Source organism: Mirounga angustirostris, unplaced genomic scaffold (genome assembly GCF_029215605.1).
Source record: "Mirounga angustirostris isolate CCGP_5_RB_7025 unplaced genomic scaffold, mMirAng1.0.hap1 SCAF_14, whole genome shotgun sequence".
NCBI classification, from domain to species: Eukaryota; Metazoa; Chordata; class Mammalia; order Carnivora; family Phocidae; genus Mirounga; species Mirounga angustirostris.
Window position 1 is genome coordinate 91164695 of NW_026991722.1, and position 19769 is coordinate 91184463.

Sequence of the window (19769 nt, forward strand, 5' to 3'; positions counted from 1 at the left end):
AGAAAGTGCAAGTTGGGGTGGGGCAGAGAGAGAGGGAGAGAAGCAGACTCCATGCTGAGCATGGAGCTGGACCCCACAACCTTGAGGTCATGACCTGAGCCGAAACCAAGAGTCAGACACTCAGAGTTCTGACAGACACTCAGACACTCAACTGAGCCACCTGGGAGTCCACTGAATTGTACACTTTAAATAGATGCATTTTATGATATGTAAATTATTTTTATAAAGTAGTTTATGAAATCAATGGCTTAATATGCTAACATTTAGTGGGAGATGGCTTTATTTAAGACATAAGCTAATAATTTCCATTAAGTTCATAAAAATACTTACAACACATTTCTAGCTCACCTCCCCTCAACTATTAGGAAGTATTTCTATTTTCCTTGAGGTCAGTAAAGTGAGGTTGGGAGGTCACTGTTTTATAGATGAGGAGGTTACTATGTGAGGCAGAGTTGGAAGGGGAATTTCTTCTAAGTGGAAATCTCTAGAAATAGCAAGAATAAGGTAGGGCAATCTACCTGGTGAACAAGAAAAAAAAATTTAGAACAAATGCTCCTAGTTTATACACACATATAGAATCAGCTCCCTGGGCTTTCTAAATTATCGACTCTTTATTTATTTTTATTTTTATTTTTATTTTTTAAAGATTTTATTTATTTATTTGACAGAGAGAGACACAGCAAGAGAGGGAACATAAGCAGGGGGAGTGGGAGAAGGAGAAGCAGGTTTCCCGCTGAGCAGAGAGCCCGATGTGGGGCTCCATCCCAGGACTCTGGGACCATGATCTGAGCTGAAGGCAGACGCTTAATGACTGAGCCACCCAGGCGCCCTAGACTCTTTCTTTATTGACACAAAGGAATAAAAAAAGCTAAAAATCAGGTCTACGGTCACTCATACGATAAAATTACACATTTCTTTCTCCCTTTTGAAATTATCTCCCTTTTGAAGCATAACAAACTCTAAAAATGAAAAAAATTAGTAGAATTATCCTTTGCTTAATAAATAGTGGTTCAGGGGCGCCTGGGTGGCTCAGTAGGTTAAGCATCTGCCTTCAGCTGGGGTCATGATCCCAGGGTCCTGGGATCGAGCCCCAAGTTGGGCTCCCTGCTCAGCAGGGAGCTGCTTCTCCCTCTCCCTCTGCCTGCCTCTCTGCGTTCTTGTGCTATCTGTCAAATAAATAGATAAAATCTTTAAAAAAATAAATATTTAGTGGTTCAGATAGAGTTCAGGCAAAATAGCCATGGACGAAGATGGCCACTGCCAGGAGGAGAATGGCATTAACATTCACTATAGTCCTCCATAAAGGCTTCTCAGATGTGTCTCTCAGCTTCTTTTTTTGGGCTTCTTCCTCCTCTTTGCTCAGTTTGGGGCCTGTCTTCTGCAAACCACAGAATAAGTCATAAGCCTTCCTGAGGCATCCATGGGGTTCCTCAGGATTATCTGAAACAAAAGAGATAAACAAATGATCCCAAAATATGGGAAATAAAACCCCTGTAAATATAGTACAAATGACTATAAAGAATGATTACCATCATTTTTAAGTGTTAGAGGAATCCCTGAGAAAAATATAGATAACTTTGATTATATAAAAATAGAAAACTTTTGCATGGCATAAAGTTCAATAAACAAAGTAAAAACAAGTGACAAACTGGGAAAAAACATTTGCATCTTATACCACAAAGGGTTTAATATCCTTAATATACAATGGACATTTAAAAACAGAGAAGAAAAGACTTCCAACAACCCCATGTAGACACATATACATACATAGATAAACAGTTCTTAAATTCACTCAAAAAAGAGAAATTTGAAAGGATAAAGATATGATTATATATATAATCATATATATATACATATATTATATATATAAAATGCAATATTACTCAACCATCAAAAAGAATGCAATTTTCCTATATGCAATGACTTGGATGGAGGTACAGTGTATTATGCTAAGTGAAATGAGTCAGAGAAATAGAAATACCACATGATTTCACTCATATGTGGAATTTAAGAAACAAAACAAATGAACATAGGGGAAGGGGAAAAAAAAAAGAGAAGGAGGCAAACTATAAGAGACTCAACTGTAGAGAACAAACTGAAGGTTTGCTGGAGGGGAGGTGGGTGGGGGATGGGCTGAATGGGTGATGGGTATTAAGGAAGGCACTTGTTATGTTGAGCACTGAGTGTTATATGTAAGTGATGAGTCACTAAATTCTCCCCCTGAAGCCAATATTACACTGTATGTTGACTAACTAGAATTTACTAATTTTTTGAAAGATTTTATTTATTTATTTGACAGAGAGAGAGCACAAGCAGGGGGAGTGGCAGGTAGAGGGAAAGGGAAAAGCAGGCTTCCCATTGAGCAGGGAGCCCGATGCGGGGCTCAATCCCAGGACCCTGAGATCATGACCTGAGCCAAAGGCAGCCGCTTAACCGACTGAGCCACCCAGGTGCCCTAGAATTTATTAATTTTAAAAAAAAAATTTTTAAAAGATTTTATTTATTTATTTGACAGAGAAAGACACAGCAAGAGAGGGAACACAAGTGGGGGAGTGGGAGAAGCAGGCTTCCCGCCAAGCAGAGAGCCTGATGTGGGGCTCCATCCCAGGACCCTGGGATCATGACCTGAGCCGAAGGCAGACGCTTAACGACTGAGCCACCCAGGTGCCCCAAATTTATTAATTTTTAAAAAAGATTTTATTTAATTATTTTAGAGAGAGAGAGAGCACAAGTGGGAGGGACAGAGGGAGAGGGAGAGGGAATTTTAAGCAGATGCTGCAATGAGCACAGAGCCCCACATGGGGCTCGATCTCTCCACACTGAGTCAAAACCAAGAGTTGAACACTTAACTGACTGCACCACCCAGGCACCCCGACTAACTGGAATTTAAATAAAAACTTGAAACAACAAAAAAAGAGAAATTTGAAATAAAATGACACTGAGATAGCACTACTCATCTGTCAGTGACAAAAGTTAAAAAATTTCATAATATACTATATTAGTTTGTGTGGAAGCAGATACTCTCACACATTGTTGCTAGGAAAGCATGATTCAACTCTCATGGATGGGAATTTGGCATTATACAGCAAAATTGCTTAGGCATTAACCCTTTGATCCAAAACTCAAACCTCTCAAAATCTATCCCAAAGGTAAACTGGCACAATCCTAGAAAACATAATTTTCCAAAACTGATTAACCAAGAAATGGAACCTCTAAATACCTCTATAGGCATGGGTAAACACAAATTTAATCAGGTTAAAAGGCGCTCTCTCTCTCTCTATCTCTCTCTCTCTCACACACACACACACTCTCACTAGACCCTAATGCCTATGGTATTATTAGCAAAATACCAAAATTTTGATGCAGAAATCATTCCAATCTTATTGAAATATTTCCAGTTCATTCTATGAGAATGTTATGATTTTAATACCAAAACCAGACAAAGTACAAAAAAGGAAAACTACATAAACCAGTCTTACTCAGGAACACTGATATAAAAATCCAAAAGGAGTAGAAGGCATTTATCCTTCCCTCAGGTTGAAAAATCTAAGCCAAACCAAATGAAACAATTAGTGTATAGTTCAAGACAACATTTCTTGAAGTGCTAAACTTTGTCAAAGGTTTTAAAAGTACCAGATATACAAAGATCCATGGGGATGGATGCTGGAGAAGTTTCCTTGAAGGAAATGAGAGTAGAACTTAGTTTCAAAGAATAGGCACTTTTTTTTCCTCTTAGAGAGGAGAGGTAAAAATATTCTAAAGAGCTTGGTATATGTGGGAGGAAAGTGAAGGAATCTGCCAGGCTGGAATGGAGGGTATATTGGAGAGAATAGTGAGAAACAAGGTTGGAGAAAAAGGTGGGATTAGATGCTAGATACCTAATCACCATCAATCCAGATTGATTTGTTGAACATTAAATATGTGATTAGGAACAGAGAGACTGGAATTGATTTTCACCTCAGTGCAGGTACACAGATCCATGGATGGATGATGGATGAACGGACAGACAGACTGATGGATAGGCAGACGAATGGGGATATTTTATTTGTAATGAATTGTCTTGGTTTTTTGGGAAGGTAAGATTTTAAAGTTTCAATTTGCCATAAATCTAACACCCTTTTCAGAAACCGAATTTAGTGGCATTAAAAAATAAAGCAAACATAAGCAATTCAGGTACCTAGAGTTTCTACATGAAAAACAAATGTAATCCAGGTATTACCTTCATCAACATCATCATCAACTTCTTCATGTCTTTTCTCTTCTGCATCTAAATCAGTTCGTTCCTCTGTACTGTTCCGAAGAGCCCAACACAGGCGATATAGCTGCAAAGAGACCATAGACAAGCACATTAGTGACGGGAAAATCTTTACAATTATACGATGCTACATTAGTTTATTGTATTGTGCAAAAAAATCAAATGGTGTAGGTAACAAAGAAAAGGTCTTCTGCTGCACTAATTCACAAAAACACACTAACCATTTAAAATTATTTCCGTTTTACATATACCCTTGCTTCACTCATTGTCCTTATCATTCAATGTTAATAGCTGCATCATTATTACTTTCAGTTTGTCTAGTGGTTACATTTGTAACTTTTAAAATATCTTCTTTTAAAAAAATATTGTATTTATTTATTTGGAGAGAGAGAGAGCATAGGCAGGGGGAGGGGCAGAGGGAGAAGCAGACTCCCTGGCCAGCACGGAGCCGACGTGGGGCTCGATCCTAGGACCCCAGGATCACGACCTGAGCCGAAGGCAGCCACTTAACTGACTGAACCACCCAGGCATCCCGATTCATAAGATTCTTAATCCTAGCATTTCTTATACAATATCTAATTTCTTTGCTGAAATATTATTTGTGGATGGGGAAACCTGAAATACATAATGGTTCAAATTAGTTTACCAAAGACATGTCACCAGAAGTCATAACTAAATATTTATGTTGAATATTGGGAGTTGAATGAAAAAGACACTAAAAAACATTAGTTTTCAAAGAAATATAAGTATTCAGCTCTTTTATGGCAATAAAATAACTATAATTTATTATTAATTTTTAGGAAAAAAATGTGTCTAAAGGATCAATGAGACCATTTATCTAATTTATGTTTATGTTTCATAAATATACTGTGTGGTTTGAATTTTCAAAATAAACTGATAAAAATCAATAGTCATTTCAGAGAAAGTCATGAGTAGTGTTGTGAACCTAACCTAACAGAAATAGAAATCTCAGAATGATAATTTTTTTTGGCCTGGGAAGACTGCAAAGTACCTTGTCCAAGTTAAAAATTGTTCTATTTTTCTTTTTCCTGCCACCTGGTACCATGTCCTTTTTTAAAAAAAAAAAATCTCTGAAAGACATGTATCATATGATCTCACTGATATGAGGAATTCTTAATCGCAAGAAACAAACTGAGGGTTGCTGGAGTGGGGGGTGGGGTGGGAGGGATGGGGTGACTGGGTGATAGACACTGGGGAGGGTATGTGCTCTGGTAAGCGCTGTGAATTGTGCAAGACTGTTGAATCTCAGATCTGTACCTCTGAAACAAATGCAATATATGTTAAGAAAAAAAAAAGAAGAAGAAGAAGGTAGCGGGAGGGGAAGAATGAAGCGGGGGAAATTGGAGGGGTAGAAGAACCATGAGAGATGATGGACTCTGAAAAACAAACTGAGGTATCTAGAGGGGAGGGGGGTGGGAGGATGGGTTGGCCTGGTGGTGGGTATTGAGGAGGGCACGTTCTGCATGGAGCACTGGGTGTTATGCACAAACAATGAATCATGGAACACTTCATCTAAAACTAATGATGGGGATTAACATAAGAATAAAAAAAATGTAAGTGGTCTGTATAAAAGAAATAAAAAACAGATTCTGGCAAAAAAAAAAAAAATCTCTGTGTCAGTGTTTGTGTGGTATATGAAATTCTGCTTGCCACTGAACAGTACCAGCCCAGATGACAGCTCTGCTGTGAAGTCTTTTCCAATCTCTTTGGCAACACTAATTACTCTTTTCCTGGTATCCTATAGCAAAGATGAAGATTTACCTCCCAAATGCATCGTGAAGTTTTTTGAGGTTGAGGCCCTTTTCCCAATCCCCTGGAAGGCAAAGAACTCTTATTTTAAAACGTGCATGTATCTACTACTCATTACTCACATGTACATCAGGAATGGGTTTTGTTAGCAGGGAAATTCCCAGGATGACCAGTATGGAAAGAAAAAAGAGAATGATGGCAAAGTACAGATAGTGCACTTCACAGATGACCTTGGGACAGTTACTGGTAGCCAAACAACTACTTGTTCTGTAGACAAACTCTGCAATCATGCGAATGAGGCCAATCACAAGTCCAGTGACTAGACCCCAGAAGGCTCCCTGAAAAAGAAATAAGAATAAAATCAGAGTATTTAGAAAAGATGAGAAGCTCATTTGAATAGAGCATAACTATCATCCTACCTGCTTTCTCCACTAAGAATCAATAATGGCTAACCTTGAGCACAAACTCACTAGAGCAAGGAAAAGGTGCAAATACACGTGTTTGTTAGTGGGCTGCTACTTTCTGTGATCCTGAAATTTCATTGCACCAGGACACTATGTCTACTCTGACCCAAGCTTAAGTTTACCTTGAATTTTATTTTATATATAGATTTCAAAAATTGTGACTTATAGAATAAACAGAACTATGGCTCATGTTAAACAATTTGCAGGGTTGATATTAGATAGTTTTGATAGGTCTATTAAACTTTTTACAACTAAAAGCATTTATTTTCTCTGAGAAGTTAGTGGGGTTGGAAATATGTGTCCTTTATTTCCCTGATCAAGTTGTTATGTTTAGGGAAACAGTATTGCGTAGAAATTAAGAGTATGAGCTTTGGTTGGAGGAAGACCTGAGTCTGAATCCCAAGATCTCACTTACTAATATTAAGTAACATTTGAAAAGCACATACGATATTAACTTTTCTGTGCCTATTCTTCATTTCAAAATTATAATAAAGCTAACAGCTGGCAAGAATGAAGGGATTAAATGTATATGATCCATAATAATCAATTACATATATCATAATAAAAATTAATATATTTTGAATTGTTACTAGTGCGGTGGGTTCTCTTCTGAGCACTTCACATTAAAAAAAAATCTTTTATTTTTTAAAATATTTTTTTAAAAAGATTTTATTTATTTATTTGACAGAGAGAGAGACAGCGAGAAAGGGAACACAAGCAGGGGGAGTGGGAGAGGGAGAAGCAGCCTGATGCGGGGCTCGATCCCAGGACCCTGGAATCATGACCTGAGCCGAAGGCAGATGCTTAATGACTGAGCCACCCAGGTGCCCCCCAAAAAATCTCTTTTAATCCTCACAGCAATCCTATAAGGTAGGCACTATGATTATCTTCATTCTACACAGAATCAAATGGTTTGCTTAAGATCACAATGATATAAAATGGTAGAGCCAGGGTTGGGTCCTGTCAGTCTTACTCCAAAAATTGTGTTCCTTAGCATCGTGTCATGTATGTATATAATATTTTGTAAGAAATATAAAGCCTGTACTATAAGTGTGCCCTATATATTTACACACTTCAGTGGGAATCAGGAATTGTAGCTGACTATAATTAAAATTGAGATGGGCTTTGAGTTGTATAAACACGGTGGAAAGAATGCATTTGTTTACCAGTGAAAGAAATAACTTTCTCACTCTAGCTGAGAAGAAGTTTTCTGATTTTTTTTTGTTTTTTTTTTTATTCTTATGTTAATCCCCATACATTACAACATTAGTTTTAAATGAAGTGTTCCATGATTCATTGTTTGTGCATAACACCCAGTGCTCCATGCAGAACGTGCCCTCCTCAATACCCACCACCAGGCTAACCCGTCCTCCCACCCCCCTCCCCTCTAGAACCCTGCCTGCCCTTCAGAGTCCATCATCTCTCATGGTTCGTCTACCCCTCCGATTTCCCCCGCTTCATTCTTCCCCTCCCGCTACCTTCTTCTTCTTCTTCTTTTTTTTTTTTCTTAACATATATTGCATTATTTGTTTCAGAGGTACAGATCTGAGATTCAACAGTCTTGCACAATACACAGCGCTTACCAGAGCACATACCCTCCCCAGTGTCTATCGCCCAGTCCCCCCATCCCTCCACCCCACCCCCCACTCCAACAACACTCAGTTTGTTTCCTGCGATTAAGAATTGCTCATATCTGATTTTTTTTTAAAGATTTTATTTATTTATTTGTGAGAGAGAATGAGAGAGAGCAAGCACATGAGAGGGGGGAGGGTCAGAGGGAGAAGCAGACTCCCTGCCGAGCCGGGAGCCTGATGCGGGACTCGATACAGGGACTCCAGGATCATGACCTGAGCTGAAGGCAGTCGCTTAACCGACTGAGCCACCCAGGCGCCCAAAGTTTTCTGATTTTTACTTACCTGTTCATTAACTCTTTTACAGAAGATGGCAAGCAGGAAGACAGCTGCAATAGGAGGCCCAAGGTAGCTAGAAATTGCTTCTATATAATGGAACAGTTGTCCATTTTGAGATACCTGCACTAATGGGACCCACAAAATGCTGATGACAATTAATAGAATGATAAATAGTCTGGGGAGAAAACAAAATGATTTAAATATTAAACAAAAGCATTATTGATACTTCTAATGTGCTTTTGTTCTTGAATTCATTCTTGTGGCCATTCATGATTTTCCAAATAAAATCAAACTCCTTGACCTCACATGAAGCCATGCCATGTTTAATGATCTTTAGTTAGCAAATGCCAATAAAGCAAACCCTTGTCTATAATTAGTAGCAATAGCTTCAACTATGAGATTAAACATCCATTCATAACAGTTCAAATGTCAGCAACTGGTTAATAATTCTCTAATGCAATTTATGTAATATATCAATTAGAAAAAGCCACCACACTATTTCTATGAGTAAGTAATTATTTGTACTATAAAGAAAGTGATTCCCATTTTGGTCTTTTTTCCTAGCTTAAGGAAAACTAAGTCAGTTTGCACAGGCTAGAATTAAAATATCCTTTATTGCAGAATGCTGAGTGAATTGGCCAGAAATGTTAATTTGTGTATTTTACTACTTGAGTACTTTGGCATGTAGAAAGAATTGGTTAAAATATTGCTAAAAACCTTTTAGAGGTTCCTGGGGTCTAGGGAGAATGACTAATGCTAAACTCCACAATATTCTGTGCTTATTGTATAAATAAACATAATTTACTGGACTGTCATTACTTCTCTGTGCTCACCTGAAACAGAGAGGTGGGGGGAGAAGTAGGGAACAAGTATTTGGGCAGGAGACTAAGGCACAAGTGTCTCACTGAAGCTTCATAAAACTTCCGCAACCTTGCAGTAATTAAATGTGATAAACCATGGGAAGTCTGAGCCTGATTCCTATAGAATAAAGTTTAATAAACAAATAATACCCATTATCCTTGTTCTCCTTGTTATCATCATTGGGAAGCAAATCATGTACCTTCCTTGCTCTCTCTTTTTTTTTTTTTTTTAAGATTTTATTTATTTATTTGAGAGAGAGAGAATGAGAGAGAGAGAACACATGAGAGGGGACAGGGTCAGAGGACGAAGCAGACTCCCTGCCGAGCAGGGAGCCTGATGCAGGACTCAATCCAGGGACTCCAGGATCATGACCTGAGCCGAAGGCAGTCGCTTAACCAACTGAGCCACCCAGGCGCCCCTTTCCTTGCTCTCTTATCTTCAGTTGTTTTCCATCATATGTGGAATAAAATCCAAAGTCTTGTATGGCTTACATGGCCCTACATAATTTCACCTCTAGCTACCTTTTAGACTATGGTTCTTATCACTCTTCCACTTGCTCATCATGTGCCAACCTCACCCCTGCTGTCCTTAAATACACCACACACATGACTCTTGTAAGAATTCAGCATTTACTGTTCCATCCCCACAGAGACACCCGGTTCACTCCCACACTTGCCTCAGGGCTGTCCTCAAATGCCACCTCCTCGAGGAGGACTTCCTGAACAGCTGTCTTGAGTAGCCCCCATCTTTAATCCTGCTTTAATTTTCTTCCTAGCACTTTTTGTTATTAGATGTAGAATATATTTATTAATTGTCTATCTTCCCAACAAAGGCATAAATTCTACAAAGCAGGAAATTATTTTTCACATATATGTCCTTTTTCATATTTGTATTCTGGGACCTACTAGGCATTTAATAAGAGAGAGAGAGAAAGAAAAATTCATTAATTTATCATTGAGACTTTATTAAGAAGTATTCATACCCAAGATCATATGCCTATTAGTGGACTTCTGCTTCTTGGGCTTACTGAATTCAGGTCTTAACGCTTTCTCTACCACAGAAACATAGATGCCTTACTGTTCTTCTATAGCATTTTTCCAAATGAGCCCTTGGAATTTTCCCTGCAAGTGCTTAATTTACTAAGCACTTGTTACTGTCTTCAGCAAACCACTATCTTTTATATAGGTGGTCAGTTTCTCTTCATACCCTATTTCTTAATGAATGCAGTTGATAAACTACCCTGTAGTAGTGTGTGGATGACTTAATTTGTGACTTGCTTCATGAGATATATATGGAAACTTCTAGAGACAATGTATTAGCCTATCAGAGTAGGTGGGAAATTTATACCCCATGAAAAACACTAGAGTTTCATGAAGATGTAGTTGGAAGAGAGTGTGAGGAGAGGAAGAAATAAAAGACAATCAGAGAGGCATTTGAAAGTCTGAAAAAGCAACTATTTCATTTAAAAATATGGCCCCAAGTTTTGTATCTGGAAAGAGATAAAGTTGGATTAAATGTCCTCTTAATGTCCCTTCCCCATTCTAGAATTCTATTATTTATTTCACTGAACCCAAAGATGAGAAGGCTCTAGCTTACTTTTATTTCTGCATTTTTCCAGAGAAATTTTAGACAGAAATCAGGATGCTCTCACCGTCCTGCTATAAGAAGCTCTTTCTCTGATGCCTGTTTCCTAATCTTGGTGTAGAGGTCCATGGTAAAGAGGGTGCTGGCACTGTTGAAAATGGAGGTCAGGGAGCTCATGAGAGAGGCCAACATGACTGACAGCATCAGACCTTGCAGTCCTAGGGCCAGACGAGAGTGCAAACATTAGTTAGGAATTGGACTCCATGATTTATGAGGACCTTGCCAAACCAGAGAGTTGTTCAGAAGTGTCACCTGGAACATTTACTAACTGATGTGCCTGTCAACATATATCATCATGTGGCATTTTCTGCATATTTCCTGGTGATTTGAGAATAATCCAGTACAGAATTTTAGTTATAAATATAAACTTAGAGATAATTTGCAGGAACTTAAATTTGGGAGAAAGGAAACAGTGTTGTGCCATCTTTCTTTGGGGGAGAACCTCTTGGTTTCCTGAAGACTTAGGGAACTGGAGAGGGAAAAGCATAGTAGGTAGTTCTGTTGAAGTTTTTGGTGGGCAAAGCAAGTAGTTTTGAGATATTATGGTCACTTCATCCTCCAGTTCTCTCTGCTTATTAGTAATGCCCCTAAAACTCCTAAGACAAAGTTGGAATGAGGTGGATGGGTGATGTCATTTGTGGGTCATGCTCTCTTCCTCCTGACAATGCTCATGTGTGCAGGAAAGAGAAAAATCACAGAAGTGTTAGCTGACCTTCGATGGACCTAAGGTGCGAAATCACCTGGTTGTTGCTGAGCACCATATTCTGCTCTGTTTCTGACCAACATAGATCACCTTCTAGTATCCTAGTAATTTACTTTTTTCACATGTGTAATTTATTTTCTATCTCATGAAACTAGAATGTGAGTTCCAAGATATAGAGGATTTTGTGCCTATTTCACTGATGTTTTCTAAGCATCAGGGCAGTGTCTGGCACATAGTAGGCACTCAATAAATAGTTGTAAATTAAATTGATTGGGGTCTATTATTTGGGTATAACAGGTCTAAAGAAAGCAGGATAGTTAACTTCTAGTTTTCTGAGTTTATAAGTTTATGTCTATGCAACACTTTTTTTTTTTTAAAAAATTATTTATTTATTTGAAAGAGAAAGAGAGTGAGTGAATGAGAGAGAGAGCAGACTCCCTGCTGATCTTCGGACTTCGGGATCATGACCTGAGCCAAAGGCAGACACTTAACCGACTAGGCCACCCAGGCACCCAAAGATGAGAAGGCTCTAGTTGCAACACTTTTATTCACAAATCCATCACTTAAATGCTCCTGATTGCCTTGGATGACAATCTTGAATCCAAAGAAGTAAGGATTCTTCTGATAGGAATTATATCTGATTCATCTCTGTATTCCTCAGGCTCAGCACAGGGCTGGTAGCCTACAGAAAGTGCTCAAGAAATGTCTGATGAAAACAATTAAATTAACGGAAGTTAGGATTAAGGATTTATACCATAATCCTTCCTCATGGCCCATCTATAGACCAGGTCTCTGAGGCAGTCCCAGCATTAACAATTTTCTTTTTTTTTTTTTTCAGCTTTATTGAGGTATGATTGATAAATAACAATTATATATAGTTAAGATGTACAATGTGATGTTTATATATACCTGTACACGTGATATGATTACCATAATCAAGCTAATTAACATATCCATCCTCTCACATGGTTTTCTTGTTTTGTGGTGAGAATACTTGAGATCTATTCTCTTAGCAAATTTTAAGCATACATTATTGTTAACTATAATCTCTCTGCTGTACATTAGTTCTCCAGAACTTATTCATCTTATAACTGAAAGTTTGTACCCTTTGACCAACATCTTCCTATTTCCCCCCACCCCTCAGCCCTGGCAACCACCATTCTACTCTATTGTATGAGTTCCACTTCTTTAGATTCCACATATAAGTGACATTATGTGGTATGTGTCTTTTTGTATCTGGCTTATCTCCCTTAGCATAATGTCCTCTAGGTCCATCTATGTTGTTGCAAATGGCAGGTTTTCATTTCTTTTTAAAGGCTGAGTAATATTACATTATCTATACTTATATCTATCTATCTGTCATCTATCATCTATCTATCTATTATCTATCTATCATCTATCTATCATCTATCATCTATCTATCTATCATCTATCATCTATCTATATCTATCATCTATCATCTATCTATTATCTATCTATCTATCTATCATCTATCTATCATCTATCTATCTCTCTATCATCTGTCATCTATCAATCTGTCATCTATCTATCTATCATCATCTATCTAACTATCATTACATTTTCTCTATTCATTTGAGCATGAACATTTTCTTACCATCAGGCATCGGTTCCAGCACCATCATTGGGTAGGCATAGTTAGTGCAGTCGACTTCAACGCCACAGTGTTTCACACATTCAGAAGGTACAACACAGGCCACCTTCTCTGAGGAGGGATTCAGATAAATAGGTTCAGTGAGTGGGGCCCAAACAGGTAAGATCTACAACCATTGGACATAGAGAAAAGTTGTACATCATGGGTGAGAGGAAACACATTTTCTGGGAAATAGGAGATTCAACTTTGAACTCCATACCATGGATCTGGTCCCTCTTTGCCCAGAATATGACTTCCCAAGTAGCTTCCCTTGCACTGACCTAAGGGGCAGGGTTCCTCTTTGGGATGTGGCCCAGCTAGAGCATTAGAGCAAACAGAGGGAGCTGATTCCATCCTCCACAAAAGCTGCAAGAACATAAATCCTCCCAGAGGCACAGAACTCCAGAAATAACAACCACAACAGCCACAACAATACTCAGGAAGTTAATTCTATGTCCAGTCATTCAGCCCAGGGTTTTCCACTTGCATCTAAGAAGTGGTGTCACTTGTGATTGTTATCAGGGGTGACTGCTCATGTGGGATGAAGTCTCCCTTCACTGTGGCAGTTTTACAATACCTTGGCAATTTTTTTTTTGCTTAAACAATATTATGACAACAGATAGCAAAAAATGATTTTAAAAAATCTCCCAGAATACTAACCCCATAACACATCAGTTTCTTTTAGTTTTTTATTTTTTTTTTAAGATTTTATTTATTTGAGAGGGAGAGAGTGAAAGAGAGAGAGCATGAGAGGGGGGAGGGCCAGAGGGAGAAGCAGACTCTCGCTGAGCAGGGAGCCGATGCGGGGCTAAATCCTGGGGCTCTGGGATCATGACCTGAGCTGAAGGCAGATGCTTAACCAGCTGAGCCACCCAGCCAGTCCTTAGGTTTTTTTTTTTTTTTAATTCTTTTCTAATCTTTTTCCACAGAGAAATGTCTTTTTTGCAAAACTATGGTAATTGGTTTTTAAAAAAATTTTATTATGTTATGTTAGTCACCATACAATACATCATTAGTTTTTGATGTAGTGATCCATGATCCATTGTTTTCGTATAATACCCAGTGCTCCATGCAGTGCCCTCCTTAATACCCATCACCGGGCTAACCAATCCCCCTTCCCCCCTCCCCTCTAGAACCCTGTTTGTTTCTCAGGTCCATAGTCTCTCATGGTTCATCTCTCCCTCTGATTCCCCCCGCCCATTTTTCCCTTCCTTCTCCTAATGTCCTCCATGTTATTCCTTATGTTCCACGAATAAGTGAAACCATATGATAATTGACTTTCTCTGCTTGACTTATTTCACTTACCATAATCTCCTCCAGTCCCATCCATGTTGATGTAAAAGTTGGGTATTCATCTTTTCTGATGGCTGAGTAATATTCCATTGTATATATGGACCACATCTTCTTTATCTGTTGAAGATCTTCTTCATCTGTTAAAGGGCATCTCGGCTCTTTCCACAGTTTGGCTATTGCGGACATTGCTGCTATGAACATTGGGGTGCATATGGCCCTTCTTTTCACTACATCTGTGTCTTTGGGGTAAATAGACAGTAGTGCAATTGCTGGGTCATAGGGTAGCTCTATTTTTAAATTTTTGAGGAACCTCCACACTGTTTTCCAAAGTGGCTGTACCAACTTGCATTCCCACCAACAGTGTAAGAGGGTTCCCCTTTCTCCACAACCTCTCCAACATTTGTTGTTTCTTTCCTTGTCCATTTTGGCCATTCTAACTGGTGTAAGGTGGTATCTCAGTGTGGTTTTGATTTGGATTTACCTGATGGCTAATGATGATGAACATTTTTTCATGTGTCTGTTAGCCATTTGTATGTCTTCTTCAGAGAAGTGTCTGTTCATCTCTTCTGCCCACTTTTTGACTTGATTATTTGTTTTTTGGGTGTTGAGTTTGAGAAGTTCTTTATAGATTCTGGATACTAGCCCTTTATCTGTAGTGTCATTTGCAAATATCTTCTCCCAATCAGGGGGTTGCCTCTTTGTTTTGTTGACTGTTTCCTTTGCTGTGCAGAAGCTTTTTACCTTGATGAAGTCCCAAAAGTTCATTTTTGCTTTTGTTTCACTAGCTTTTGGAGATGTATCTTGAAAGAAGTTGCTGTTGCCGATGTCAAAGAGGTTACTGCCTATGTTCTCCTCTAGGATTTTGATGGATTCCTGTCTCACATTGAGATCTTTCATCCACTTTGAGTTTATCTTTGTGTATGGTGTTAGAGAATGATCGAGTTTCATTCTTCTGCATGTGGCTGTCCAATTTTCCCAGCACCATTTATTGAAGAGACTGTCTTTTTTCCATTGCATGTTTTTTCCTGCTTTGTCAAAGATTATTTGACCATAGAGTTGAGGGTCCATATCTGGGTTCTCTATTCTGTTCCATTGGTCTGCATGTCTGTTTTTGTGCCAGTACCATGCTGTCTTGGTGATCACAGCCTTGTAATATAGCTTGAAATCGGGCAATGTGATGCCCCCAGCTTTGTTTTTCTTTTTCAACATCTCCTTGGCAATTCGGGGTCTTTTCTAGTTCCATACAAATTTTAGGATTATTTGTTCCATGTCTTTGAAAAAAGTGGATGGTATTTTGATGGGGATTGCATTGAATGTGTAGATTGCTCTAGGTAGCATTGACATCGTCACAATATTTGTTCTTCCAATCCATGAGCATGGAACGTTTTTCCATTTCTTTGTGTCTTCCTCAATTTCTTTCATGAGTATTTTATAGTTTTCTAAGTACAGATCCTTTGCCTCTTTGGTTAGGTTTATTCCTAGGTATCTTAAGGTTTTGGGTGCAATGGTAAATGGGATTGACTCCTTCATTTCTCTTTCTTCTGTCTTGTTGTTGGTGTATAGGAATGCCACTGATTTCTGTGCATTGATTTTATATCCTGCCACTTTACTGAATTCCTGTATGAGTTCTAGCAGTTTTGGGGTGGAGTCTTTTGGGTTTTCCACATAAAGTATCATATCATCTGCAAAGAGTGAGAGTTTGACTTCTTCTTTGCTGATTTGGATGCCTTTGATTTCTTTTTGTTGTCTGATTGCTGTGGCTAGGACTTCTAATGCTACGTTGAATAGCAGTGGTGATAGTGGACATCCCTGCCTTGTTCCTGACCTTAGGGGGAAAGCTCTCAGTTTTTCCCCATTGAGAATGATATTTGCTGTAGGTTTTTCATAGATGGCTTTTATGATATTGAGGTATGTACCCTCTATGCCTATACTCTGAAGAGTTTTGATCAAGAAAGGATGCTGTACTTTGTCAAATGCTTTTTCTGCATCTATTTAGAGGATCATGATTCTTGTTCTTTCTTTTGTTAATATATTGTATCACGTTGATTGATTTGCGGATGTTGAACCAAACTTGCAGCCCAGGGATAAATCCCACTTGGTCGTAGTGAATAATCCTTTTAATGTACTGTTGGATCCTATTGGCTAGTATTTTGGTGAGAATTTTTGCATCTGTGTTCATCAGGGATATTGGTCTGTAATTCTCCTTTTTGATGGGGTCTTTGTCTGGTTTTGGGATCAAGGTAATGGTGGCCTCGTAAAATGAGTTTGGAAGTTTTCCTTCCATTTCTATTTTTTGGAACAGTTTCAGAAGAATAGGTATTAATCCTTCTTGAAATGTTTGGCAGAATTCCCCTGGGAAGCCATCTGGCCCTGGGCTTTTGTTTGTTGGGAGATTTTGATGACTTCTTCAATTTCCTTAGTGGTTATAGGTCTGTTCAGGTTTTCTATTTCTTCCTGGTTCAGTTTTGGTAGTTGATACATCTCTAGGAATGCCTCCATTTCTTCCAGGTTATCTAATTTGCTTAGCCAAAGGGATCTTGAACAAGAAGAATAAAGCTGGAAGAATCATATTTCCTGATTTCAAAATGTATTACAAAGCTACAGTAATCATGACACAAGATACTGGCATAAAGCCAGAAATATAGACCAATGGAACAGAATAGAGAGTTTAGAAATAAATTGGCACAATTATGGTCAACTGATATTCTTTTTTTAAGTTTATTTTTTATTTACTCTTTCTATTTACATGAAATCCTTATATATCTATATTTTAGTGCATCATAAGTTTTAATGTAGTGTTCAACAATTAATTAGTTGCATATAACACCCAGTGTTCATTACAACACGTGCCCTCCTTAATACCCATTACCCAGTTACCCCATCCCCCCACCCCCTCCCTTCTGTAACCCTCGGTTTGTTTCTTGAAGTCCAGAGTCTTTCATGGTTTCTCTCCCTCTCTGATTTCTTCCCATTCAGTTTTTCCTCCCTTCCTCTGTGGTCCTCCACACTATTCCTTATGTTCCACATATGAGTGAAATCGTATGATAATTATCTTTCTCTGCTTGACTTATTTCACTGAGCATAATCCCCTCCAGTTCCATCCATGTTGATGCAAATGGTGGGTATTCATCCTTTCTGATGGCTGAGTAATATTCCATTGTATATATGGACCACATCTTCTTTATCCATTCATCTGTTGAAGGGCATCTTGGCTCCTCAGTGAGATACCACCTTACACCAGTTAGAATGGCCAAAATTAACAAGACAGGAAACAACATGTGTTGGTGAAGATGTGGAGAAAGGGGAACCCTCTTACACTATTTGTGGGAATGAAAGCTGGTACAGCCACTCTGGAAAACAGTATGGAGTTTCCTCAAGATGTTAAAAATAGAGCTACCCTACAACCAACCTACAATTTATGCCAAAGATACAGATGTAGTGAAAAGAAGGGGCACATACACCCCAGTGTTCATAGCAGCAATGTCCACAATAGCCAAACTGTGGAAGGAGCCGAGGGGATTGAAAGACTCTGGACTTCAGGAAACAAACTGAGGGTTACAGAAGGCAGGGGGTGGGGGGATGGGGTAACTGGGTGATGGGTATTAAGGAGGGCATGTGTTGTGATGAGCACTGGGTGTTATATGCAACTAATGAATCGTTGAACACTACATCAAAAACTAATGATGTACTATATGCTGGCTAATTGAACATAATAAAAAATAAATAAAAGAATGGTAAAAAAAGAAGTATACCCCACTACAGTGAACAACAGAAAGATGTTGTGGTTATATAAGTACCAGGCAAAAGACTAAGGGAAGAAATTTTCTAGAAAAACAGTGACACATTTCATAGTGATAAAATAATCCATTCAAGAAAAAACATAAAAATCCAAAATATAATAATATACTTTAAAAAAACTATATGAAGCATAAATTAACAGAAGCAAAGAGAGAAATAATCAAGCCACAATTATAGTTGCAGATGTTAACACAATGCTCTTAGTAACTCAATGAATAAGGAAAAAAACCCAGTAGTAACATTTAAAAAAAGAGAACACCAGAATTAACCAAATCAACCTTAAAAGGAGCCCAAATCTGAACAGTAATTGCTTAAATAATTAAAAAAACACATGCGCAAAGAAATGAGGGATTTCCTTATTTATCTCAAATGGATTTTTATGCTTTATCTTGGTTCTGTGAGCAGGGATGGCTCCCCGTGTTTCATTCTTATTCCTTTTCTTGTCATTTTATCACCTTTCTTATCTCATCCTTTTCTAATCACTCTCCCCAGGGCTTCTGCACATCATGAAAGGATGCTCCTGTCACTGCAATGTGAAGGACGGACTTGGCAACATCCCTGTTCCGGTTCCCACCTATTTCCTACATGCCCCAGCTTTACAAATAGAACACGAAACACCTTTAATTCTCCTCAATCTTATTTCTCTCTCTCTCATATATCACATGACAGTGAATGCAACTGGAACCCTCAACCTCACCATCATCCTTTCCCTCACCCTCAGTCCAGGGCCACAGTCACCTGTCAGGGTTCTTTATCCTGGACTCTGCACTCACCTCCCTCCTCCAGATTTCCTGCACCTCAAGCCCTCCTGATAGGGCTTTACCTGCTCTGTTGTCATCAGGCACATTGTTGAAGCTGACACCAGGGTGTCTTCTAAGGTATACATTTCTTAGTGCCTAAGTCTGTATTGTATACTTGAAATTTGCTGAGAGGGTAGATCTTAAGGGTTCTCATGACTGGAAGAAAGAAAGAAGGAAAGAAGAAAGAAAGAAAGAAAGAAAAAGAAAGAAAGAAAGAAAGAAAGAGAAAGAAAGAAAGAAGAAGGAAAGAGAGAAGAGAGAGAGAAAGAAAGAAAGAAAGAAAGAAGAGGAAAAAAGTATGTATAGAAGGTGAAGGATATATTAATTAGCTTTATTATGGTGAGCATCTCACAGTTTTTATGTATATCCAATCCCCAAGCTGTACCATAAATGAATACAATTTGTGATTATCAATTATATTTGGACAAAGTTGGAAAATTAAAAAAAAAAGATAAATTTCAACAATCATTTCTCCTGTTTTCAACCTCTAACATCTCCAAATAAAATAAAAACCCAAGCACCTGGGGTGCCTATGTGACTCAGTTGGTTAAGCCTCTGCCTTCGGCTCAAGTCATGATCTCGGGGTCCTGGGATTGAGCCCTACGTCGGGCTCCCTGCTC

At 38.5% G+C, this 19769-nt stretch overlaps 1 protein-coding gene across 1 annotated transcript; it reads right to left on the bottom strand.

The window, feature by feature from the left end:
• Positions 1-1225: 1225 nt before the first annotated feature.
• On the bottom strand, positions 1226-19235 carry LOC135362465 (solute carrier family 5 member 4-like). The gene is made up of 7 exons (XM_064577700.1): positions 19173-19235; positions 13223-13385; positions 10912-11062; positions 8406-8574; positions 6148-6363; positions 4220-4322; positions 1226-1440 (listed from the first exon to the last, which is right to left on the bottom strand). Exons 1-7 carry the CDS (start codon positions 19233-19235, stop codon positions 1226-1228), a joined length of 1080 nt encoding a protein of 359 aa, XP_064433770.1.
• Positions 19236-19769: the final 534 nt, after the last annotated feature.

Coding starts and splice junctions, on each gene's coding strand:
- LOC135362465 (XM_064577700.1), bottom strand. CDS start 19,235: ATGTATACCTTAGAAGACACCCTGGTGTCAGCTTCAACAATGTGCCTG. Junction 13,386..19,172: donor GCCTGATGACAACAGAGCAG/GTAAAGCCCTAT, acceptor CAATGGTTGTAG/ATCTTACCTGTTTGGGCCCC. Junction 1,441..4,219: donor TGATGATGATGTTGATGAAG/GTAATACCTGGA, acceptor CTTTTGTTTCAG/ATAATCCTGAGGAACCCCAT.